This window comes from Pelodiscus sinensis, chromosome 11 (assembly GCF_052426305.1).
Source record: "Pelodiscus sinensis isolate ZL-2025 chromosome 11, ASM5242630v1, whole genome shotgun sequence".
Taxonomy (NCBI): Eukaryota; Metazoa; Chordata; order Testudines; family Trionychidae; genus Pelodiscus; species Pelodiscus sinensis.
The window spans coordinates 52,538,814-52,565,585 of NC_143062.1; the positions used below are offsets into that span (position 1 = coordinate 52,538,814).

Genomic DNA, 26,772 nt, shown 5'->3' on the forward strand with positions numbered 1-26,772 from the left:
GGCTGGAGCACTCATGGGAAAAAATGAATGGATTCTTTGTACCCTCCAGCAGCCAAGCTCCTCTCCTCCTCCCCCGATACCTCCTGCTCACCCATGGCCCTGCCAGTTATACTCCCTCTCTCTCCCAGCGCCTCCCACAGGTAGCGGAGCAGCTGTTCCGGGGTGTGCAGGGAGTGCTGGGATGAAGGAGAAGGAGGGGAAAGGGAAGGGCCATGCGTAAGGGAGGGGGTGGAATAGAGTGTGAAGCTAGAACCTGTGACCGTAACACCCAGTTTCCTATATCTTCTGCCAATCTCCTTTTACATGCCCCGATCATCCAAGCCAGTATTCCCTCACCTTTTCTGTAATTGGTGCCACTCTAATACTTCCCTTCATTCTTTTGTTCCCAACATGCTTATAGCTCTAAGCATGAGTCTTAGCACGAGCAGGAATAGGATCTGCTCCTGTCTCTTCCTTGGTGCCCAGTATTCAAAGCATGCAGAATTGTAATCCTATTTATCTTGAGGTTGATAGGAGAATGCCTGTTGCGGATCACACCACTCACTTCTCTCCATCCTGTTCCATCTGTAGCTGAGTCCTTTAGTTCACCAGTGTCCTGCTGTGTTGCTCCTAGGTGCTGAACTGCTGTACTTTTGGTAGTGCCTGGCCCCCCAGGCTCAGTCTCTTTGCCTTCCTGCATGGTGTGATTTGAATCTGTGGTTTGATTTGATTGATTACATGCCATTTCTTTCAAGTATCCATATTCTTTCACTTCCTCTTTGCTGTCCCCGTGAGCACTGTGGCAGCTGCGAAAGCATGCACCAGGCTGTCACTCCTTGTATGTTTTCTGTAACAACCAATAGTTGGGTAGCATTTTACAGACTAACAAAGCCTGTAGATTAGTAATAGAGATGTAGCCGTGTTAGTCTGGTCTTGCTGAAAGAAAAGACAGGACTATGCAGCACTTTAAAGACTAACAAGATGGTTTATTAGGTGATGAGATTTCGTGGGCCAGACCCACTTCCTCAGATCAAATTGTGGAAGAAAATTGGCACAACCATATATACCAAAGAGATACAATCAAAAAAAGTGAACACATAAAAAATAGACAAATCAGATTTTAGAACAGAGGTTTGCGTTCATACATGCTTTGGGGTTGGGTCATCACATCAGCTGGGCAAAATACGTCTGCCATATCATAAGCACACCGCATACCCACAGAGTTACACATCGAACCTTCAGGAGAATACAGTCTCTCTTGTTCTTTTAGTCTCTTAAGCTGGAGGTCAAGTCTAGCATTTTCCTCCTTGGCTAGGGCCATCTTCTTTGCATGCTCTACCTCTTCTCTCCGCTGTCTCTCAGCATATTCTGCCTTTTTCTCCTCAAGTTTCCAATCCATCTCCTTCTGTCTCTTAGCAATTTCTTCATCTGCCTTCTGCCTTCTTTCAGCAGCTTCCTTGGCTCGCTTCTGATCCCTTTCATCCACATCTCTGGTTAGTAACAACACTACCAGATCTAGTTTAGAGGCCCTTTTCCTAAAGGCAATGCCTCTCCCCAAGCACAAATCCTTCAGAGCACTTTTGCTCAGACTCTCATATAATTCCGGGATCATCACAGCGGCTCTTTAATCAACCAAACTCTCAACACCAAAAATCAAATTTAGACAGCGTGGGGTCCTGATCCCAAAGCTCAATTGACCAAGATCTGTGGATCCTGCCGACTGCGCCACTGTGATGGACCGGGCCATGTCTGGGCACAGCTGAGGGCGTCCGCTCAGGGCGAATTGCTCAAATCCGGGGCTCCTTACAGCCCCCCCAGACTGGTGACCTCTCCAAATAGGCCACAAACCAGTCCCACAGAGCGCTTCAGCAGCCTGCCTGAAGCCTCCCGAGCAAAACCCCTCCGACACCCCAGCAATATCCGTGCCCCAGATGGCCCCGGGCCTATACACAGGTGGGAGGTCCTAGCATCCAATCCCACCTACCCCGAACAAATCCTGTCCGGTTCCAAGAAACCAGCCACAGATCCCTGGTCAATTTACCCTCTTACCCACAAATCACGCTGGGCCAATCCTTTAGAATCTATATCTAAAGGTTTATTATTACAAGAAAGAAAAGCATGAGAGTAAGGTTATTAAAGTACAGTACGTTACATGCACCGAATCTCCCAGTTCTCGATGCAGGCTCTAGCAGAGATGTTGCAGCTGCTGGTTTAAAAGTTCTTATTGCACATCCTACGATCAGGATGGGTTCACAGGTCTTCCGGGCTCTTCAATCCCTGCAGTGCTGCCTCTGGGATGAAGTGCTGAGCTGAGAACAAAATGGCATCGACCACATGGCCTCTTTATACCCCCTCCCTGGCCTCTTCTGGTATGCAGCAGGTCACCTGGTCCTCAGCCTCTCTCTGCTGGCAGCTCTTGGGTCTCCGCCCTCCTGCTTTAGGTGTGTCTTTGGGCCATTGTTCCACAGGGCTTCACTACTCAGCCTGTCCATAGCAATGCTCAACCACATTCACAGAAATATTCCGCTTCCACACAGATTACAGATTCCTACCTACACACATAGACATTATACACTCACATAAATAGCGTACATAAGATCAACAAACAATAATCTCCCATTCAGTACCCCACATGGCTCCCCCCATACCAATTTCTGGGGCCAACACCCCCACCTAGGGGTGCAGCAGCGACCTGGCTGCTTCCTTCCAATTCAGCAACGTGACAGGGTGGTGGTTAATATCTATGAGATAATGATATTAGAGGTGATAATTGGGGAAGCTATCTTTGTAATGGATAAGATAATTAGCATCTTTGTTAAGGCCCATTTGTAAAGTGTCAAATTTAAGCATGAATGACAGTTCAGAGGCTTCTCTTTGAAGTCTTGTGTTAAAGTCTCTTTGAAGCAGGATGCAGGCAGTCAGGTCGTTGAGACAATGCCCAGTCTGGTTGAAATGGCAAGAAACTGTTTTTTCTTCGTGAAACTGTCTGATGCCTGTTTTGTGTGCATTGATTCTTTGGCGAAGTGTCTGAGAAGTTTGTCCATTATACATAGCAGACGGACACTGTTGGCACACGATGGCATAAATTATATTTCTGGATGAGCAGGAATATGTGTTCTTGATCTGGGATCAGAGGAGAGAGGTCTGTAAAATGTGGTGTTGGAGAGTTGTCTGGTTGCCTCCTGGTCATAGTCGGACTTATTCATAATGACCACAGCACCCCCTTTGTCAGCTGGTTTGATTATAATGTTCGGGTTGTTTTTGGGACTCTAGATAGCATAGTGTTCAGTGCGGCTGAGATTGTATGTCGCTTGTTGTCGTTTGTGAATAATGTCAGTCTGTGCATTGTTGTGGAAGCTTTGTATATAGAAATCCAGATTGTAATTCCACCCGTCAGGGGGAGTCCATATAGAATTATTTTTCTTTTGCTGTTGATAGGGGGGATCTGGTTGGTTAGATTGATGTTCATTGGTAGTTTGGAAATATTCTCGTAGGTGGAGGCGGCGAAAGAAAGCCTCAAGGTCACCACAAAATTGAATCCAGTTCGTGGGGGACAGGACTTAGAATAACGTTTCCTCAGATCCCGTCCCCTTTTGCCCCTTCTCTACTTACGCTACATCTATGACATCTTTATGATCTGGACCCATGGCCAAGAAACACTGGATGCATTCCACAGAGACTTTAACAACCTACACCCCACCATCGATCTCAGCCTGGACCATTCTACACGAGAGATCCATTTCCTGGACACCACAGTACAAATCACCAATGGTAAATTAGATAGCACTCTCTACAGAAAACCAGTGACTTATACAGTTACCTACATGCCTCCAGCTCCCATCCAGAACACACCATACGATCCATCGTCTATAGCCAAGCCCTTCAATACAACCGCATCTGCTCTAATCCCACTGACAGAGACCAGAAACTTCAGGGTCTCTACCAAGCATTTATAAACCTCAATTGCCCACCCGGAGAAATAAAAAAACAAATTGAAAGAGCCAGACAAATACCCAGAAACCATCTACTTCAAGACAGACCCAAGAAAACCAACAATAGAACACCACTTGTCATCACCTATAGCCCCCAACTTAAACCCATCCAACACATTATCAATAAACTACAACCTATACTGGAACAGGATACTACACTCCGAAAGGCTCTGGGAGACAGACCCATAATCTCCTATAGACAACCACCTAACCTCAGGATGATTCTTACTGATGTAAGGAGGGGCTGAATTGCTGCTTGCTATCAGCCAGCTAAAAGGAGGGGTGGGTGTGCCCACTACAGTTGTTTAGCTCTGCAAGGTAATTAACTGTTAACTGTTGACATGTAAATACTGCTCAGGAGAGAATCCGAGGTGTGGCTATGTAAAAATCCCATTCAGCCAGGGCTGATGGAAGGTCAGTGTTGGAATGGAATGTGGAGAATTGTATATAATTTGGGACTGTTGTGGGGGTAACTAATCATGCTACCCCTAAATGTGGGAACTCTAAAACCTGCCACCAGTGCTTGCAGGAGAGACACCACCATCATGGTAAGAAGTCTCGGAAGAACAAGCTTCCCCCCTTCCAGAGTTGAGTGAATGGAGCTGCAGGAAAGGGTTAAAGGGCTTGAGTCAGCCTGCTTCACACCTGCCAGGTGTGAGCTATAAGACTGGCCCAGCCTGCACCTTTTCCCCCTTTGTTTTAAGGACAGACCTAAAGCAGATTCCCTGAGGAGTCTTTTCTTTTGCTAGTCCAGTGAAAGCTGGATTCATTTGGCAGTCCAGCTGGTGGCTAAAGAGTTGAAATCACTGAGAGCTGAAATCACTGGTTTGGCTGAGAGCCAGACTTATTGCAGCCAGTGAAGTGGTGGTGACCAGCAGTGTGGCGTGGCGTGGCGTGGAGCGGCGGCAGGCAAGAAGCGGCCATCAGCAGCGTGATGTGGAGCAGCGGCAGGCAAGGAGCAGCCATCAGCGGCGTGGTGTGTAGCGGCGGCAGGCGAGGAGTGGCGACCAGTGGTGGCAGCAGACGAGGAGCGGCGGCAGGTGCCCAGCGGAGCGTCCAGAGGCGTGGGATGAGACAGCTGGTGGAGCGTGGCGGAGTTTCATATAAGGTGCCCCCTATCTATCGCCCCACCCCCATTTCTACCCAGGTTGGGAGGTGAAACCCTGCGGGTGTACTTTGGGACTCTGGGTGGCACAGACCAGGGACAGAGACTTTTGGGGTATCGGACTCTTTGGACTTTGGGCGATTCTTGGCTGGGGTAGGGGCTTGGCTCATGTTTGGGTTATGAACTCTATTTGTGGTGTTTTCCCCAAGATAATGCCGTATGAATTCTCTCTCTGTTTCATTAAATGTTTCTTTCTCACACTCAGACTCAGTGCTTGCGAGTGGGGAAGCATTGCCTCTCAGAGGGGCCCAGGGGTGCGTGAATTTCCCAGATTACTGGGTGGGGGCTCGAGCCGGTTCTTTGTGAGATTGACTCCAAGATATTGAACCCAGCCCTGGTTACTGCCAGGCCTACCCGGCAGAAGGATTACACCAACAACCACAGGACATACCACACTAATACCAACCCTGGAATTTTCCCTTGCAACAAACCCCATTGCCAGCTTTGTCCACATATTTACTCTGCTGACACCATCATTGGACTTAACCATTTCAGTTATAAGATCAAGAACACATATTCCTGCACATCCAGAAATATAATTTATGCCGTTGTGTGCCAGCAGTGTCCATCTGCTATGTATATTGGGCAAACTTCTCAGACACTTCGCCGAAAAATCAACGCACACAAAACAGGCATCAGACAGTTTCACAAAGAAAAAACAGTTACTTATCATTTCAACCAGACTGGGCATTGTCTCAACGACCTGACTACCTGCATCCTGCTTCAAAGAGACTTTAACACAAGACTTCAAAGAGAAGCCTCTGAACTGTCAATCATGCTTAAATATGACATTTTACGAATGGGCCTTAACAAAGATGCTAATTATCTTATCCATTACAAAGATAGCTTCCCCAATTATCACCCCTAATACCATTATCTCATAGACATTAACCACCCCCCCCTCTGTTCTAAAATCTGATTTGTCTATTTTTTATGTGTTCACTTTTTTTGATTGTATCCCTTTGGTATATGTGGTCATGCCAATTTTCTTCCACCATTTGATCTGAGGAAGTGGGTCTGGCCCATGAAAGCTCATCACCTAATAAATCATCTTGTTAGTCTTTAAAGTGCTGCATAGTCCTGTCTTTTGTTTCAGCAAAACCTGTAGATGGTATCATGAGCTTTCGTGGGCACAACATACTTCTTCAGATGACAAATATAGAGGAAGAGGCACAGAGGTTGAATTATAAAGCAGAAAAAGAGGGGAGAGAGAGAGGAGAAAAGAAAAACTGTCAATCAAAGTGTCCATGCTAAATGAGGCGAATAGAGTGGGCTGTAAGTGCCCGATACATAGATTTTTATGTCATTTGGGTGTTGAATATAACTGCCCATCCAATTCATGTCTTTGTTCAGGCAGTGTGAGATAGTATCAGATTTGCGTATGAAGGACTGTTCCCCAAAGTGTGTCTCTCTGAAATTGTTTTGGAAGAGGACAGCCACCTTTAGAGTGCCTGGGCAAGTTACAGTGTTCCCCAACAGGTTTCTGTGTGTTGCCTTTTCAGATAGCTGATTTATGCCCATTAATCCTTTGTTATAGACTATGTCTGCACTGCAGAGTATCCCAGAAAAACTCTGCTGCATCAAGGGAATGTGCCTGCTCTTCCGAAATGTTTTTCAGAAGAGCAGACGTGCTTTTTTGGCATCCCTGTAAATCCTTTTTTACAAGGAAGAAGGGATGTTCTGAAAGGATTTTTTTTCTGACATTTGGCCCAGCGTAGGTGGGCCAAATGTCAGAAAAGCCTATTCCGAAAAAAGAAGCGGAAAATGCTACACAAATTGCGGTTTGCAATTTGCGTAGCTTTTTCCAGAAGTACAGTGCAGCGTAGACATAGCCATAGAGATGGTCCAGTTTGGCCAATAACCATGGCAAACTGGACATGTAAAAAGTGCCAGCAGTGCCCCTCTGCCATATATATTGGCCATGTATATTCAACACCCAAACGACATCAAAAGCCAAGCATCAGGCATCTACAGCCCACTCTATTAGCCTCATTTAGCATGGACACTTTAATTGACAGGTTTTCTTTTTTCCTCCCCTTTTTTCTGTGCTTCCTTTTCTCTTAACCGTTGGTACTAATGTACTCTTTTTCCAGGTAGCGGGCTTGTTCTCAGTCCTGCTGATAAAATTAAACAGTTGGGTCAGCATATTCATGCCCCAGGCACTTCCAGTATGATGGCTAGTATGCCATCAAAGCCAAGAGTGTCCTTATTTTTCACGTTGCTCGATGCTTCTACTTTTAGAACTTTCAGAACTGTTGCCATTAGACTCTGGTTTTATTTTATCATACAGCATGGTTCTCTTGGATTCCTTTCATTCATAATTCTTTCAAAGCACTCTTCATCTTTCCTTAATCTGGATCTTATTAATTTACATATTTCCACATTAATCTTTAATGCCTTTGGCAAAATCAATGTTATTAGTTCTTCTCATCAAGGACCTTTGCTAGTCTATTTATTTATTTATCTTTCTTCATTTCAAGACAGTCACAAAAGCCTTCCATACCTTTAGCCTGGGCTTAAGTGACTACCAGTTCTAGTTTATTGGCTTTGTTTATAGTCCTGAAAATCCTGCTGCTGAACTATTGCTTGCCAAAGTTTGAAACACTTTTTCTTTTTCTTCACAGCCTGTTGTACTTCCTAATTTCACCACCTGATCTGACTGGGGGAAAAAGTCTCCATTTTATTCATGTGTTTACAAAGCAGGCTCATTGCATATTCTTGAATTTTGTTTGCGATATGATTCTGTCATTGATTTGTAACTTCTCTTAACCCTTCTGAAGAATTTTTCTTCAATGCTTCTGTTGCAAACTCCTAACTTCATTAAGCTTGGTTTTCTGTACTGCTTTGGACTGCTTTCTTCCTATGTACAAAACATATTCATAGTCAAGAACCAGCATTCTGTGTTGAAATGCATAGCTTTCTGCTGGGATGTCCTTTCAGTTTTTGATGTTCTTCAGCTCAGTTTGGTTTATCAGGAAGTAATCTGTCTGCATCCTTACCCTGCCACTCTTCTACTTAGTCAGCTGTTTTCTTTATAGTGACAAAAATATTCTTCTTAAACTCTTGTACTCTGCATGGAGCATAGGTCATCTACAAGTCTCCTCCACTTCACTCTGTCTTGAGACAAAACTTCTAGCTGACTCCAGGAGTACCCCAGTTGTTGTCCTTCATTTCAGTCAATCTTCTCCACGTTGTTCGAGGTCGTCTTCTTTTTCGTTTTTCTTGCGAGTTTCATGTGAGAGCTTGACAGACTATGCTGGATAATGGATTTCTGAGAGTGTGGCCTAGCCATCCCCACTTTCTTCTCTTGATTTGAACATCAAGTGGTTCTTGTCCTGCTCTATTCCAAAGCTCCTCATTTGTGACAAAGTCATGCCATTTGATGTGAAGGATGTACCTCAGGCATTTGTTTATGAACAGCTGCATTCAAGACTCTTCGTCCCATATGGAGTTCACATAATATCTGCGAAGACGAAACTGCGAATCTTCAACACAAATGTGAAAAGTGTGCTCTTGTATGGATGCGAAACCTGGCATACTAAAAAATCTTTCAGTCACAAGCTACAGACATTCATAAACAGAAAAATGTATTAACTGCCACCAAATCATGTCTGGGTATCCTGGAAGATAGCTGTCCTTCCCTGTCCCCATGTCCATACCCATGGCTGCCATGGTACTGTTACCCGGGGTTCTTTCAACCCAAAACTCTCGGTAACTTTTACTCTCTGCAAGGTGGTGTCAGGAAATAATTCAGGGGAGATATGGTCGTCTGGCCGATAGATGGATGGCACAAACAGGACAACACAAGAGTGCTTCTTCATCGAGTTGTGTCCCCGAGGGTGCTCCACTCGAGGTGCTGGGCTCATCCCGGCGCTGCAAACAGAGAAACTTTCTTAGCAGTAGCCCTGCTGGCCCGCACATGCGCTCCTGCTGTCTCGCACCATTCAAGCTGTTACAGTTGAGCGCGGGCCAGCTCGTCAGTTTCCTTTCAACCATCTGTGGCCACAGACGGACCTAGGACGTGCTCCCTCTCCGGCCTGAGGAGAAAAAGGGATTTTTACTTTAGAGACTTTAATTGCCACTTGGCAGTTTGTAGTTAGTGTAGTTGTTAATAGTTAGTCTAGTTAGTTTTCAAAATCTTTGTTTTCCCATCCTAATCTTATAGTTTGTGTTCAGTAGCCTTAACAAAAAAAAAAGCTGTTTTCTTGTTATTTGCAACTTGCAAAGACCATGCCAGGCTTCAAGAAATGTTCAGTGTCAGGATGCCATGCCCGCATCCGACGGGCACTCACGCTGTGTTAAATGTCTGGGGGATGGGTACATCCCGATGAAATGCTCGCATTGTATGAAACTGACAGCACGCGCCAGGCGCAATCATGAAATGCAACTGAGAGTAATTTTATATAATAAAGCCCTCCAGACTGATGCGAGCGAGCCGTCCTCCAGTTGCCTCCGGGACTCATGTAGCTCGTTCACCCACAAAGGAGCTCCACCACAGCAAAGGAGCGTGGGGGACAAATCGGGCACCTCTGGCTTCATAAGCAATTTCAAGAGCTCTTTACGAGGGTTGCTCAATCTCAGGGCATTCAAACTACGGACGTGCAGCAAAAGCAACACTCCTTGCTAAAGAACTTACAGTCTTCACAAAAATCGAAACTGGCTTTCCCCTTTGATGAGGCTATCCTGGAGATCGCCAATGATATATGGCAGACTCCAGCTGCTTCCTTACCGACTAACAAGAGGTTGGATAAGAAATATTTTATAAACCAAAAGGGTATGGACTTTTTGTTCACGCACTCCTATCCCAATTTCCTCGTCATGGACGCTGCACAATAGAGATCCAAGATGGCTCAAACTAAAAATACTGCAAGTGACAAAGAGGCTAAGTGCCTGGACATTTTAGGCAGAAAAGTATATTCGTCTGCCACTTCAGTTCTCCGAATGTGTAACTACGCGGCTCCCCTCGCGAATCATGATTTTGACAATTATTCAAAATTAGTCCTTCTTCTAGAACACCTACCAGACTCTAAGCATCAAATCTTAAGGGCAGTAATACAGGAGGGCTACGCAATGGCTAAAACAGCACTGCAGATTGCCCTGGACACAGCTGATGCAGCAGCTAGAGCTACAGCTACTGCTGTAGTCATGAGTCGTGCATCCTGGTTACACCAAACAGCTGCCCCGAAAGAGCTGTTGAACAAGGTAGAAGACTTACCCTTTGATCGTCAGTCACTCTTTGCCCAATCCACTGATCAGGTGTTCCACTCAGGCAAAGACTGCCGTACGACACTGGGATATATACGCCTCCGTATAAGCATAAGAGGTATACGCCCTATAACAAACAGAGACCCTTCTCTTACGCCAAACCATATGATCAGCAGAGGCCAAGACAACGCCAACAGAAACGAAGACAACAGCCTAGCAAGGCATCCAGCCACCAGCAGGGGTGGCAGCAAGTTTGATGGGTCAATCGAGGGTCTGCACATTACCCTTTTGTCGGGAGCTTCAAACAATCATCTGCTGAGGCCTTATCAACATCGCTGGTCTCTGATTTCCACCGACCGATGGGTCAACGACATAGTTGTTTCAGGATATGCCATTCCTTTCAACTCAAACCCTCCCCATTCCCCACCCTCCCCATCCCTTTTCAGGGACCCCTCTCACAAGATTCTTCTACAGCAAGAGGTGTCTCGACTACTTACTATAGGAGCAGTGGAGAGGGTACCCATTCAGTTCCGGGGTAGAGGTTTCTATTCTCGGTACTTCCTCACCCAGAAGAAGTCAGGGGGTTGGAGGCCTATCTTGGACCTACGTCGACTCAATCGTCACCTGCGGAAACAGAAATTCAAGATGGTCACATTAGCCTCTATCATTCCGGCTCTCGACAAAGGGGATTGGTTCGCGTCCCTTGACTTGCAGGACGCCTATTTCCATATAGCAATTCATCCAGCCCACAGGCGATTCCTTCATTTTGTAGTGGGTTCAGATCATTACCAATACCGAGTGTTACCCCTCGGTCTGTCAGCAGCGCCACGAGTGTTTTCCAAAACTCTAGCGGTGGTAGCTGCTTACCTTCGATGCCTCAATATCACGATCTTCCCGTATCTCGATGATTGCCTATTGAAGGCCCCTACTTGCGAAGAGGCTACATGGGCAGTGACCACCACCACGACGGTGTTTGAGGCACTGAGCCTCATAATCAACTTCGGCAAATCGTCCCTGACACTGAGTCAGGACTTGGAATTGATCAGCGTGAGGCTCGATGCACTGAGTGCAAGAGAATACTTACCCACAGCAAGGTTCAAGTTCATTCGGGATTTGGTTCAGACTGTGTCAATTGCTCCCAGATCCCGCATACTTATGTGCCTACAGTTGCTCGGACATATGGCAGCCATCACATATGTGGTATCACATGCAAGACTTCACCTGCGCAGCCTCCTGCATTGGCTTTTCACTGTTTACACACCGGGGGTACACAGCACTGGCAAAACAGTATCTATTCCCAGACACGTCAGTACTTCACTAACATGGTGGGACAATCCCAAAAATTTGCTATCAGGGGTCCCCTTCCACGGACAAAGGCCCTCAGTGCAGATCACAATGGATGCTTCCTTGATTGGTTGGGAGGCCCATTTACAAGAACATCGAGTTTAGGGGCTCTGGATGCCACAGGAATCCCTTCAGCACATAAATTTCCTCGAGTTGTGAGCTGTATCCAACGCATGCAGGCACTTCCTCCACAGGATCTGAGGTCTTGCAGTCCACATTCTCACCAACAATATATGCACACTATAGTATATCAACAGGCAAGATGGTGTGCGTTCACGCCTCCTTTGCGTGGAGGCTATACGGCTGTGGAACTGGGCAATCCGTCACCATATAACCCTTACCGCATCGTACCTTCCCAGCAAGGACAATATCATTGCCGATGCCCTCAGCAGACACTTCCTTCCTCAGCACGAGTGGGAGTTACACAACGAAGTTGTTCGCGATCTTTTCCATCTCGGGGGGTTCCCGAGTATAGACCTCTTTGCCACTCGTCACAACAAAAAGTGTCATCGTTATTGTTCGCGAGCGGGTGTCGGCATGAATTCCTTGGGAAATGCTTTCCTACTCGATTGGGGTCGTCACCAGCTACTCTATGCGTTTCCTCCTCTTCCTCTCATTCTGAGGGCGCTGGAGAAGATAGCGATGGAGGGCGCGACAGTGATTTTCATAGCACCTTTTTGGCCCCGACAGACTTGGCTGATGTAATTGTCGAGAATGTTGGGTGCTCGATCACGACAACTGCTGATATGGTTCGACTTGCTGTCTCAACAGTACGGTACGATGGTGCATCCGGACATCGACCGCATGCACCTCATGGCGTGGCTCCTAACTGGCTCCAACCACCAGAAATGACCTGCTCTCGGGCAGTAAAACATGTACTGATAAACAGCAGATGCCATACCACTCGCAAAACCTACCTCTACAAATGGCATGGATTCCAAACGTGGTGTCTGGAGAGGAACTTTGACCCTCTCTCTTTGCTGGTGCAGCAAGCTTTGGATTACATCCTCCACCTAATGACAGAGAGGTTAGCAAATGCTTCGCTGAAAGTTCACTTGGCAGCAATCTCGGCCTTCCGTCCTCCCATCGACGGTCACTCGCTGTTCGCTCACCCGTTAGTTAAAAGATTCCTAAAGGGACTCGGGAATCTGTACCCGACCTACACAATTCCACCGGAGCCGTGAGACTTAGCCCTGATACTGGACACACTAACTTGTCCTCCCTTTGAGCCGTTAGCAACTTGTGAGTTGCACATGCTCATGATGAAAGTGTCATTCCTCCTGGCAATCACTTCAGCACGTCGAGTTAGTGAATTGGCAGCTCTTTCGGTCGACCCACCGTACACATTATTTTCTGAACGGGGGTACTGCTTCGTGTTCATCCCCCCTTCTTTCCAAAGGTAATCTCTCCCTTTCATATAAACGAGCCCATAAGCCTGCCAGCATTCTATCCAAAACCTCATTCTTTGCCAGAAGACTCGCGTTTACATACTCTCAATGTCAGACGGGCACTGGCCTTCGATCTGGATAGAATACGCGCTTTCAGGAAGTCTCGGCGTCTTTTTGTAGCTACGGCAGAGCGTTCGAAAGGCCAACAGCTCTCCACACAACGTATTTCCAACTTGATCACCTCTTGCATCACACATTGTTACGCCCTACGGCATGAACCTTTACCGGGATGGCCTCGCGCTCATTCCACCAGAGGCATGGCTGCATCCACTGCTTACCTTAGAGGGGTGCTCTTGCAGGACATATGCCGTGCACCAACTTGGTCATCTGCTCTTACCTTTACCAGGCACTATGCCCTTGCAAAAATATTGAAGAACGATTCAGCGGTGGCGCAAGCAGTCCTGGCCACAGCGCAGAGACCATAAGTCTGAAGCACACCAATAGCATTGGACCACTCCTGTGTACTCACCTCGAATGGAGCACCCTCAGGGACACTACTCGACGAAGAGAGAGTTACTTACCCTGTGCAGTAATGTCTGTTCTTCGAGCTGTGTCCCCCCGTGGGTGCTCCATCACCCACCCTCCTCCCTGCTTCAGAGCTTCTGTTTTATTTTTCACACGCTTCCGGTTGGGAGGAAACTGACAAGCTGGCCCGCACTCAGCTGTAACGGCTCGAACAGTGTGAGACAGCAGGAGCGCATGCACGGGCCAGCAGGGCTACTGCTATGGAAGTTTCTCCGTTTGTGGCGCCAGGACAAGCCCAGCACCTCGAGTGGAGCACCCACGGGGACACACATCTCGGAGAACAGACGTTACTGCACAGGGTGAGTAACTCTTTCACTTAAAGCTAAACTTTACTTAGTCTCAAGCACTTACACACGTCCGCAACAGGTTAGTAAAACACCTTCACTCTCGATAATTACCGAAGTTGAGTGTGACTTGAGTGACACCGGGCAGGCTTCCGTCTGCCGGTGGAGACGAAGATGCGTCCAGATGCGAAGAGTCCTCAAGGAGTCCCTCCAAGTGTTCCCCAAAATTGTCCCCCTAACTCAAACTTTCCTTCCCTATTTATCCATTAGGATTACAATAACATGTCACTCAAAAATGTGTTAGGCAAGCACTTTTTAAAGGTTAGGCAAGAGGTTTTCTTCTGATCATCACTTTCACCAGATGCATTTTTTCTTTTTTAGAGACTCCATGCTCGGGGGCCCTGACAGATATATGTCTTAGGGCATTTAGACAAACTTCCTGTTTTTCTTAATGTATAGCTCAGCGATTTCACTAGAGATTTGGGCCTCTGGAAGGTGCCCTCTCTGTCGCACCCAAACTCCCTTTTTTTTCCCCTGACTGTGGTCATGCGGAAGTTGCAGTCGAGGTCTAATTTGGGCCTGTTAGCTTGGTTACTAAAGAGTAAGCAGTAGTGGTTCAGGCACATTACTGGATTTGCCGAAATCTCCCCATACAGTACCTTTTGAGGCATTTACCATCTCCTCGGGTCAATATGAAGACTGGCTCCAATTATGACTTACTTTCTTTCGCTCTCTCTCGCACACATTCTGTACAACAGTGTCCATTCATCCCAGAAATCCTCTTTTTCTTGTTCATCACATCCCACTTGAGAGTCTGCACATATAACATTTAGGGGGTCATTTTCGCCAAAATTGCAGCTCCCTGGCAAAGGGCTTCTGTTGGCACTTCACTGGCAATGTTTCCCCATCCAACAGCTGCCTCAGAGATTCTCCTTAAAGGGGTAACCCCACTGTAAAACCAAGGAAAGGAGCTGTGGAAAAGTCTGTCTGTCCAGGTACGTGTATTTTGGCATCTGTGTCCACAGTGTGAGGCTGAATGAGGTTTTCTGGAGAATGTATGGGGTGATGGAATTCAGGACAATTGCAAAGAGTTATTGTTTGTCAACTTTTAACAGGAAACTGTGGTCTGTAAGCCCCTGACTGGTGATAGTCCTCAGGGTGTGCTTATTGACCAACAGTGCAAGACTGGGTGGTTGGTAGAGCAAGTGACATTGTGAGCAGCTGTTTCTCAAGTGGTCTGCAGAATGGAAGTGTTGGAGAGCTGTACAATACAGCGTTGTTATGCATGCTAAGCGCCTTTTACCATAGACTCTGCTTCCAATTTTATTCTTGCAGCATCCTTTATGAGGCAGAGAAATAATGTTACTTCCATTTTATAGATGAACCACAACCAAGGCTCATAGAGGCTAAATGACTCGTCCAGGGTCACAGAGGAAGTCTGTGGCAGAGAAGGAAATTGAACTTGGGTTTCTCTAATCTCATGCAAGTGCACTAACCACAGGATCTTCCTTCCTTCCTTTCTGTAACACAGTGTTTGATGGTTAACTGACTTACGGTATGCTCTAAAATGGTTTGCTGTTTCATTACTTAGTCATGATTTTTGCTTGAGGTTCATTCCCTTTCTGCTCTGCATTATTTCAGGACTAATAAATCATCCAGTCGGAGCAGTGCTCCTAGTGATTACTCCAGCCTCAGTGACTCTCAGTTCCTCTTTGGTTCCCAGTTCTGTCCAGAGAACTCTCAGTCAGCACCAGTGCCCCTGGAACTCAGTGTGCAGGCAAGACAACAGAAAAGCTCCCAGCAGAACTCTCAGGATGTGAGTTTGACTCTTGTGCTACCTGTGGGGAAGTATTAGCAATCCAAATCCATCCTGAAGGCTGCCAGCTCTGCAGGGGAGGGCGCAGTTCCCCCAAAGTGTTTGCATGTCGCTGTACATGTGCATTCCCCTTTTGGTGTGAACTCACACAGTTGCCCGACATTGTTCCCTCAGTGGTAGTTGTCAGGGCAGCTTGAGCATCCTTTGCTGCCATTCACCAGTGGGACCAGTAGAAAGGATTCTGCTGACCCCAGGCCTCCCCAGTTCCTCGCTGCCATGCATGGTGGTCCCTGGAATGGCTTGCGTTGCTTTGCAAGTGCTCTCAGCAGACTGGGTACTCAGGTGTTGTGGTGTGAATCGTTGGGCTCAGTAAGAACATAAGAATGGTCGCATGGGTCAGACCAGTGCCCTTTCTTCCAACAGAGGTCCATCCCAGATGCTTCAACGAGAATGAACCAAACAGGGCAATTAACAAGTGATTCATCCCCTGCCACCCAGTCCCAGCATCCGGAAGACGCTGAGACTGTTATTACAGGCATGGGTGTTCCAGTATAGTTACTCAGGCGTTAGCCCACTCGAGGATTTCAGTGGATTCCTAGTGCCAAGTGGCCCTGCATTTCCTGCACTAAGGCTATGCCCAGGAGTGACCCCCCCACTCAAGCTGCTTAAAGTGCAGTGGGGAAGCTCATCTAGGGGAGCATTGCCACATTTGCAGGGACATAGAAAGATTATGAAACCAGGCTAAACTTCCCACTCATAGAGAACGAGAACATCAGAACGGCCAGGCTGGGTCAGACCACGGTCCATCCAGCCCAGTGTCCTGCCTGCCCACAATGACCACTGCCAGGTGCCCCTGAGGAAGTGATCAGAACAGGGAATCATCCAGTGATCCCTCCCCTATAGCCTAGTCCCAGCTTCTGGCAAAAGCAGGACTTGAACCCCAGCTTGTACTGCTGTCAGGTTTGCAACAGCCTCATACCGCCAGTGACAGGATCTGAGCAGGGTGGTGAAACTGCTCCAAACCCTCCAGCTGCAGGCGTGCACCTCCAGCCTGAGTCCACCACCACTCACCGTGCAGCGCCTTGGAAGAGGCACAAGAAGCAGACTGCGAGAGGGGAAGAGCCCCAGCACCCAGGTCTGCTAGGCCTGGGTATCATAAGGCGTAGCACACCTCTGCTTTGGCACCATTGACAGTGGAACCTAGACTGGTGCCATTGAGTCTGGAGCACGAAAGGAGTCCCTTCCGGGTCTGCAGCACTGTACCATACTGACCCTGCTGGAGCCAGCCAGAAATCGCCAAACCCTGTGGGCGCTGGTGTGTCTGGCAGCCGAGTCAGCACTAGAAGTGCTGCCAGATGTGAGAGGACTCGCTGAGCCAGCCTCACGTACCACTGCTGGCTTGCCCTTTGGTGCTGCGATGCTCACTAATCTCATGCCTCCTCCTCCACCTGGGCACTGGGCATGAGAACCATGTGGAAACGCCCCTCTGTGGGCAGCAGGAAAGTCGTCTTCCTCCAAATCAGAAGTTAGGGCTGATGTCTCACATCATCCGAGACACTCACTGCTCCTCCTCAAGGCACTGCTTCCAACCACAGACCCCTCCCCAGGAGTGGCCAGGATGTCACTAGGGGCTATACCTGGCCATTAGCCTAATGGAATCTTTGGGGCTTTTCCCCAATTACATCTACGTTCCTATTTACAGGGCCATCCCTTGGCAGGTGCAGGGCTCAGAACATCCCCCTTTCCCCCTGCTGGGCTGGCTCAATCTTTGCTGCCAGGCCAAGCCCCCCAATAATTCCCCAGGCCACCCTGGGCCCATGAAGCTCCCTAGTGTGCAGGACCCAGGGCGGCCACTCCGAATCATCCACTGGCTTTGCCTGTTTGGTGGCCTGAGAAAGAAATGTGGCACCTCCCCACCATCCAGCCCTCCTTCCTGGCTCTTGCTGAGCAGGACCCTGCAGTTCCAGAACTGGAGGAAGAGCAATTCCAGCCAGTGCTGGCCTCCGCTTCCCCTGCCAAGGCAGTTTCAGAAGGAGGCATTTTGCAGTAAGGCTTGCTAGGAAGCAAAACCCTCCTCATGTTGCCTGATTGACAGTTTGACACAGCAGATCCTTCCAGATTGACCACCCCTCTCAATGGGGCCATTAAGGTCCTTGCTAAGGCACTATGGCAGACCCCTCGTCCCTTTCCCCCACTTCTAAAGGGGCAGAGTGCAGATGTTGTGTGCCCTGCTAGGGTGTGAGTTTCCATCCTAGCCACCCTGGTACCTGGTGGCTGCTGCCAATGAGAGTGAAAGATGGGGGCCTCAGAGCACAACCCCAAAATCAAAATTCTCCAAACAAAAGAACCCTGGGCCTATATGCTATCAAAGTTTCTTCCACTGTGGAGTTGCAACTCAGGCTCGGCAACCAGCTTTCCCTTTTGGGCAGATGTGGGAATCCAGGACAAAAGGCAGAGACCTGCTGCCAGAAGATGCTAGGCTGAAGTTCTTCCTGCCGGGCTAAGAGAAGATTGGTGGTGCAGGCATTGTGGCAAGTTGCTCTGAAAGCAGCTGGCTCAGCGGCCAGGTCCATGTGGAAGAGCTCCTGGATGCAATCCTCTGGGCTCCTGCAGAGGCCAGACCAAAGGCATGCCTGTTGCCTAAGGGATCGGCACTCTTTTTGGAGCAAACTGATGCTAAGCTCCATGGGTTATAGGACTCAAGGGTTCCAGGAAGCCCTTCAGACCTCCCCAGCCCCTCTGGTTTTCTGACCCGGTTTTCTGACCCAGCTATCTGACAAGAGCCACAGTGAAAGAAGAGTAGGGGTTGTAGACAAAAAGCACCTTCTCCTCTGGCTTTGCACCCAGGCCTGCCCCAACCCGGACATGCAGGGGCGCTAAGCAGGCATTCTGAGGGGCTGCCCAAGGACACCATGTCGGGTTCTAGGTCGCCAGACCCTATTTGTCCCATTCCCTCAGAGCCCGTTGAATGCTGGGCACTGTGGCAGTAGGAAACATGCCCCTCCTTCACATTGTTCCTCCCCAGTTCAGGATGTTCAATCTCCTCTTTCTCATGGGAGCCCTAGGAGAGGTTCTACAGAATGTAAGGGGGAAGAGCGTTTACATTCATTATTTGCTAATCCAAACGCCAAGGGAGGTCTTAGATCTATTTTAGACTTGCATTAGCTCAACAATTATCTCAGAAAGAGAGTTGTGCCTGGTTGCCCTGGCATCCATGAATTCCACACTAGATCCTGGAAACTGCTACCCGCCCTCAGTTGAAGAAATTTCATGTGTCAGTGTACTAAGACACAGAACGTTTCTGAGGTTCGTATGAAGCACTTACATTCTTAGCTCATCCAGTCTGCAGCTCCCCGGGTGTGGCTGTGGCTGTGGTAGCAGCATTCCCAGTAAGATCTAGGAGGGTAGCTCTGCCCTCCACTGGAGGACTGGTTAGTCCAGGGTTCTCCAGAGCTCTGGTTATATCCAGCACTCAACTCATCCAGTCAGCCCTCACAGCCCTGGGCCTATTGATAAGCATGGACAAGCCCTGAACAGAGGATAGCTTGTGGGGCTGCATTCCTTCCAGAGGCCGCATCCCAGTCTAGTCTGACACCCAGATTCATCCTATCACAGCACCTCACAGCTTATGAAACTTCTGGAGTACATGGAGTTGGGCTCACATGTGGTACAAAACACTACGCTCCAGGCAGGGCTGGCTTCAGCTTACTTGCCACGTCGCCATCTGGACACTGGCATGTTATCTTTGCAGGTTCTAATTTCATTGAATTGGTGAGCAGACCGGGCGGGCATTCCCTTCCTTCACCCTCAGCCTTCAACGGCTCTGGTCTCAGATACATCATTTCTAGGGGTGGAAGCTCACTCGGGGCCCCTCTGAACTCAGGGCCTGTTGTCCTTGAGGGACATGGACAGGAGCAAGCCCTTTCGGCGGTCCACCAGCTGTTCATGGCTGCTGCACACAGAATAAAAACTCTTCCAGTCTCCTTGCAAATAATTTCACCTTGAATAACACCCTGTATCCACGTTTAGCAGAGGAATGCCTGCATGCGCATGACAGACAAGCTGACTGCTTACTCCACAAGATTGCAAGCACCTCAGTGGTGTTCCTGGCTCAGATCCCAATCTAGGACATTTGCAAAGCAGCAAGCTGGCTTCCCATTATGCCACCCAATTTTCTAGAGATGATGCCAAATTTGGTCCAAGTGTACTAAGGTCTATCCCCATGAACTCCAATCTTTCTCAGTAGGGTAGCTGAGTTAGTCTGTATCTGCAAACACCATGAGTCCTGTGGCACCTTAAACACTGAGAGTATGTCTACACTGCCACCCTAGTTCAAACTGGGGTGGCTAATGTAGTCATTCGAACTTGCAAATGAAGTCCGGGATTAAAATATCCCAGGCTTTATTTGCATGTTCTCAGGCGCCGCCATTTTTAAATGCCCAGTAGTTTGAACTCCCTGGCCACGGCTACACGTGGCACAGGCTAGGTAGTTCGAACTAAAGACCCTAATTCGGATTACCATTACTCCTCCTACAATGAGGAGTAACGGTAGTTCGAATTAGGAGCTTTAATTTGAACTACCTAGCTCGTGCCAAGTGTAGCCGTGGGCAGGGAGTTCGAACTACCGGGCATTTAAAAATGGTGGCTCCTGGGAACATGCAAATAAAGCCCGGGATATTTTAATCTCAGGCTTCATTTGCAAGTTCGAATGACTACATTAGCCACCCTAGTTCGAACTAGGATGGCTAGTTTAGACATACCCTAACAGATGTATTAGGGCATAACCTTGCGTGTATAAAACCCATTTAATCACTAATGTAATATACGCCATCAAGTGCCAGCAGTGCCCTTCTGCCATGTATATTGGCCAAACCAGAGAGTCTCCATGCCAAAGGATAACTGGACACAAATCAGACATCAGGAATGGTAACACACAGAAATCTGTAAGGAAACATTTAACCTGGCAGTTTGGAGGTGGGCTGCAAGTGTGGTGTAGATTACTTTGGATTTTGCAGGTGATTGAAGTGCTAGCTAAGTGTCCGCTTCCCGGAGACTCGACCATGATGTTCCTTGGAGGATCCCTTCGGATCTGCAGCGGGCTTTACTTTGGGCTATTCTTGGATATTCAGCTATGGATTTGAAGGTAGCCGTCCTTCTCCAAAAGAATTTCAAAATCCAATTACAAAGGGAGACAGCAGAACTGGAATCAGTTTGCAAATTCAACACTTTCAGTTTAGGACTGAACAAGGATCTCAACTGGTTATTGCATTATGAAGGCCATTTCCCCTCTCTGAATATTCACATCTCCACACCACATGCTGTGAATGAGTCACTTCTACCCTGACTTAATTAGCTTAATTAACACAAGCAACTTCTCCCTTATGTATCTCCCTGCCTCTGTCACTTCCACTCCAATTCATCTGATCGGGTGGGTTTTATCCAGGTAAGCTTATACCCTAATAAATCTGTTTGTCTCTAAGGTGCCAGAGGACTGCTTGTTGTTTGTCCCATTCCTCTGTTGCTACTGCTTGGGAATCATCAAGAGTGAAATGTACCTGCACAGTCACTCAGAGAAAGGACAATTACTAGCCTTTCGTAGCTATTGTTCTGTGTGGTGTGATACATGTGTCTGTTCCATGACCTGCCGTCCTACCCTTCCATGGTGGAGTTTTCCAGAATCAAGGACCTGAGGGGGCTTAGGTTTGGATAGGCCCTTTACACTGGTATGACCAGCAGCCGGGGGGTCTCAAGTTTTCCTGACGGGTAGCACTGGGGGCAAATTGTCTGGTGGGTGTGTACACACCAAGTGTGGAACGGACTTTGCTGCACTTCCTCAGACCTGCTGAGGAACAAACCCAGACAATGAGGGGGCTGAGGGAGTATTGCTTTTGGGGTTGTTTATTGGTACAGATTCTTAAGAGTAAGGTCTCTCTCACTCACACGCACACACGCACACACACTCATACTCATGCTGGCAGTTTGGAGGCGGGCTGCAAGTGCGGTGTAGATTACTTTGGATTTCGCAGGTGGCTGAAGTGCTGGCCAAGTGTCCGCTTCCCGGAGACTCGACCATGATGTTCCTTGGAGGATCCCTTCGGATCTGCAGTGGGCTTTACTTTGGGCCAGTCCCAGGTTTCTGCTGTAATGTTACATCTTGTCAGAGAGAGAGAGATTGATTTTCTGGCTGCTTCTCAGTTAATTTATCTGCTTGCAGGGTCTTTACATTAAATGGCCAGCACTTTGAGAGGCTTACCAAATTGATCACACCTTCGGATCCTTACCCCTTCCTGCTTCTCCATGTGGGAACTAACGATACGGCCAAGAATGACCTTGAGCGGGTTACTGCAGATTATGTAGTGCTGGAAAGAAAGATCCAAGAATTCGGAGTGCAAGTAGTGTTCTTGTCCATCCTCCCTGTTGAAGGGAAAGGACTGGGCAGGGATCGTCGAATTGAGGAAATAAATGCGTGGTTGCGCAGGTGGTGTCGCAGAGAGGACTTTGGCTTCTTTGACCATGGGACTCTGTTCCGGGCACAAGGATTGTTAGGAAGAGATGGGATCCACCTAACGAAGAGAGGAAGGAGCATCTTCGCGGGCAGGCTTGCAAACCTAATGAGGAAGGCTTTAAACTAGGTTTGTCGGGGGACGGTAATCAAAACCCTGAGGGGAGTGGGAGAGTCGGATACCCAGGAAGAAATGCAAAGAGGAACAAGCAACAAAGGAAGACCCCTGATTCGAATGGACAAGATAGGGCGATCAACTGGTTATCTGAGGTGTTTGTACACTAATGCTAGAAGCCTGGGCAACAAACAAGAAGAACTGGAGGCCCTGTCCCAGTCCAAGAAATATGATTTAATTGGGATAACAGACTTGGTGGGATGACTCTCATGACTGGAGTGCTGTCATGGTTAGGATGTCAGGATGGTATAAGCTGTTCAGGAAGAACAGGCAGGGGAGAAAAGGAGGAGGAAATGCACTATATGTTAGAGAGCACTATGATTGCTCTGAACTCCAGTATAAAGAGGGAGAAAAACCTGTTGAGAATCTATGGGTTAAGTTTAAAGGAGCAAACAACAGCAGTGATGTTGTGGTTGGTGTCTGCTACAGGCCACCAAATCAGGTGGATGAGTTAGATGAGGCTTTCTTTGGACAACTAAGAGAAGCTTCCCCATCGCAGGCCCTGGTTCTCGTAGGGGACTTTAATCACCTTGACATCTGTTGGGAAACCAATACGGCAGTACACAGGCAATCCACGAAGTTTTTGGAGAATGTTGGGGATAACTTCTTGGTACAAGTGCTGAAGGATCTGACATGGGGCTGTGCGCAGCTTGACCTTCTGCTCACAAACAGGGAGGAACTAGTAGGGGAAGTAGAGGTGGGTGACAACCTGGGAAGCAGTGATCATGAGATGGTAGATTTCAGGATCCTGACCAAAGGAAGAAAAGAGAGTAGTAAAATACATACCTTGGACTTCAGAAAAGCAGATTTTGACTCCCTCAGAGATCTGATGGGCAGAATCCCCTGGAATGCTAATATGAAAGGGAAAGGAGTCCAGGACAGCTGGCAGTATTTTATAGAAGCCTTATTGAAGGCACAGAGAGAAACCATCCTGATGCATAGCAAGAGAGGCAAACACAGTAGGAGACCAGATTGGCTTACAGGGGAAATCCTTGGTGAATTTAAGCACAAAAAGGAAGCTTACAAAAAGTGGAAACTTGGACAAATGACCAGGGAGGGGTTTAAAGGTATAGCTTGAGAATGCCGGGGGGTTATCAGGAAGGCGAAAGCGCAAATGGAATTGCGACTGGCAAAGGATGTGAAGGATAACAAAAAAGGTTTCTACAGGCATGTTAACAAGAAGAAGGTGATCAGAGAGGGTGTGCGGCCCCTACTGGATGAAGGAGGTAACCTAATGACTGATGATGTGGGGATAGCTGAAGTACTCAATGCTTTCTTTGCCTCTCTATTCACGGACAAGGTGGGCTCCCGGACTAATGCGCTAAGTGACGCAAGATGGGATGAAGATGGACAGCCCTTGGTGGGTAAAGAACAGGTTAGGAACTATTTAGAAAAGCTAAATGTACACAAATCCATGGGTCCGGACTTAATGCATTCGAGGGTACTGAGGGAGTTGGCAAATGTCATTGAGGAGTCTTTGGCCATTATCTTTGAAGAGTCGTGGAGGTTGGGAGAAATCCCGAATGATTGGAAAAAGGCAAATGTAGTGCCCATCTTCAAAAAAGGGAAGAAGGACAATCCAGCGAACTATAGGCCTGTCAGTCTTACCTAAGTTCCTGGAAAAATCATGGAAGGGATCCTTAAGGAATCCATTTTGAGGCACTTGGAAGAGAGGAATGTGATTAGGAATAGTCAGCATGGATTCGCAAAGGGAAAGTTGTGCCCGACCAATCTGATTAGATTCTATGATGAGGTTACTGGCTCTCTGGATCTGGGAAAGTCAGTGGATGTGATATACCTTGACTTTAGCAAGGCTTTTGATACAGTCTCCCATAATATTCTTGCCAGCAAGTTAAGGGAATGTGGATTGGATAAATGGATAGAAAGATGGCTAGAAGGCTGGGCCCAGCGGGTAGTGATCAACGGCTCGATGTCAGGATGGTGGTCAGTTTCTAGCAGAGTGCCCCAAAGGTTCGGTTCTAGTTTAGTTCAGTATGTTCAGTATGTTTATTAATGACCTGGATGAGGGGATGGATTGCACCCTCAGCAAGTTTGTGGATGACACTAAGCTGGGGGAGAGATAGATACACTTGAGGGCAGAGATAGAGTCCAGAGTGACTTAGACAAATTGGAGGATTGGGCCACAAGAAATCTGATGAGGTTCAACAAGGACAAGTGCAGAGTCCTGTACTTGGGACGGAAGAATCCCAAGCGCTGTTACAGGCTGGGGACCAACCAGCTAAGTAGTAGTTCTGCAGAAAAGGTCCTGGGGGTTACAGTGGATGAGAAGCTGGATATGAGTCAACTGTGTGGCCTTGTAGCCAAGATGGCTAATGGCATATTAGGTTGCATTAAGAGGAACATTACCAGCAGATGCAGAGATGTCATTATTCCCCTTTATTCGGCTCTGGTGAGGCTGCATCTGGAGTATTGTGTCCAGTTCTGGGCCCCCCACTATAAAAAGGATGTGGATGCATTGGGGAGGGTCCAGCATTGGGCAACCAAAATGATTAGGGGGCTGGAGCATATGACCTATGAGGAGAGGCTGAGGGAGTTGGGTCTGTTTAGTCTGCAGAAGCGAAGAGTGAAGGGGGATTTGAGAGGAGCCTTCAACTTCCTGAAGGGAGGTGCCAAAGAGGATGGAGAAAGACTGTTCTCAGTAGTTACAGATGGCAGAACAAGGAGCAATGGTCTCAAGTTGTGGTGGGAAAGGTCCAGGTTGGATATTAGGAAAAACTATTTCACTAGGAGGGTAGTGAAGTACTGGAATGGGTTATCTAGGGAAGTAGTGGAGTCTCCATCCCTAGAGGTGTTTAAGTCTCGGCTTGACAAAGCCCTGGCCAGGTTGATTTAGTTGGGATTGGTCCTGCCTAGAGCAGGGGGCTGGACTTGATGACCTTCTGAGGTCTCTTCCAGCTCTATGGTTCTATGATTCTATGAAATGGTTACAGATCCTAAACTGCCTTTCTATTGGGTGTTTCTCATTCACACTTCACACACGTTCCATAATAGACCTATGCATATTCATAAGCAATATGGTTTCTAGGCAAAGTTGGGCCTCATGGCTTTGAGTAACAAGAACAAGTAGAAAGAGCTTAACATAAATTGTAACTAAGAGAGCCAGAGTCAGGGAAAAGGGAAAAGCAGAGGAGTATGTCCCATCAGCTAGACACCAGTGTAGTGGAGGGACGGAGGGAGGTTGTGTCCGTCTGGTTACAGACTTGTGCAACATGTCTTGAAGAACAACAATGAAAAAAGGGAAGTGACCAGTGTGTCTCCCTACAACACAAACAATGAAATAACAAGGAGGAGATGTGCAGAAAGTTGGGAAGTTGGTTTAGAATGAATAGAGATATGAGACAAGGAGATCCGGTATCGCCGAGTATCTTCACACACCTAGAGAGAGTGATGGACAAGATCAAGGACGAGGTGGAAGGGTATCGGTGCACGGGATGAGAATCAACAACTTGAGGTTTGCAGATGATATAGTTATCATCAAGGAAGATGAAGAGAAGCTAGCAAGAATGGTGCAGGTACTAAATGAGGAAGGAAAGTGGTATGGAGTGATTATGAATATTGATAAAACGAAGACAATGGTATTTGGAGATAAGGAAATAGGAAGAAAGATCAGTGTAGATGGGATTGAACTAGAGAACATAGAGAAGTTCACTTATTTGGGGAGCAACGTGACGTATGATATAGACTAAGAAGGAAATAGCGACTAGAATAGTGAAAGCAAGAGTGAGTTTGAAGGCGATGGATAAGATCTGGAAAAGTAAAGCGATTAGCTTAGGAACGAAGCTGAGCATCTTGAAAACGTGTATTTAGCAGCATGTTGTACAGATGAGAGACATGGGTGATAACGAAAGATTCGAAGAGAAGGATATTGGCGTTCAAGAGGAGTTGTTATAGAAAGATCTTGAGACTAGGATGAATGCAGAAGGTCACCAACGAGGAATTATATAGGAAGATACAGCCAAAAGAGAACCTACAGCAGAAGGTTATACAACGGAAGGTACAGCTATTCGGGCATATCTGCAGAATGAACAACGAGCGAAAAGTTAAGACCCTGGTATTCGGCAAAATGGATGGTGCAAATAGGAGAGGCAGACCCCACAGAGAATGGGGAGATGATCTAGTATATTGGTGTGGAGCTAGTCTACAGAAACTAAGGCACTCCGCACTGGACAGGGAAAGATGAAGGAAATAGTGAGGGAGGCATTGGACACCAACGGGCATTGAGCCCATGGTTGTTGTTGATGATGATGATTATGAGAGCACTCAGGAAAATGTTAGCTGCTGGTGAAAGAGAGATGCTTTTTATGTAGTAGGAAGAA

General features: G+C 47.5%; 1 protein-coding gene across 6 annotated transcripts in view; it reads left to right on the forward strand.

The window, feature by feature from the left end:
* Positions 1-26,772, forward strand: part of IHO1 (interactor of HORMAD1 1) — a 116,036-nt gene that overhangs the window by 40,580 nt on the left and 48,684 nt on the right. For 5 of the 6 annotated variants that reach the window (XM_089781309.1, XM_089781307.1, XM_089781306.1 and 2 more), the window contains one exon: positions 15,584-15,758. In XM_089781309.1, the coding sequence (XP_089637435.1) occupies positions 15,584-15,758 (175 nt within the window). Of the gene's footprint in view, positions 1-13,757; positions 13,958-15,583; positions 15,759-26,772 lie in introns of those variants that run through there. The other variant, XM_089781311.1, reaches the window with a different exon arrangement.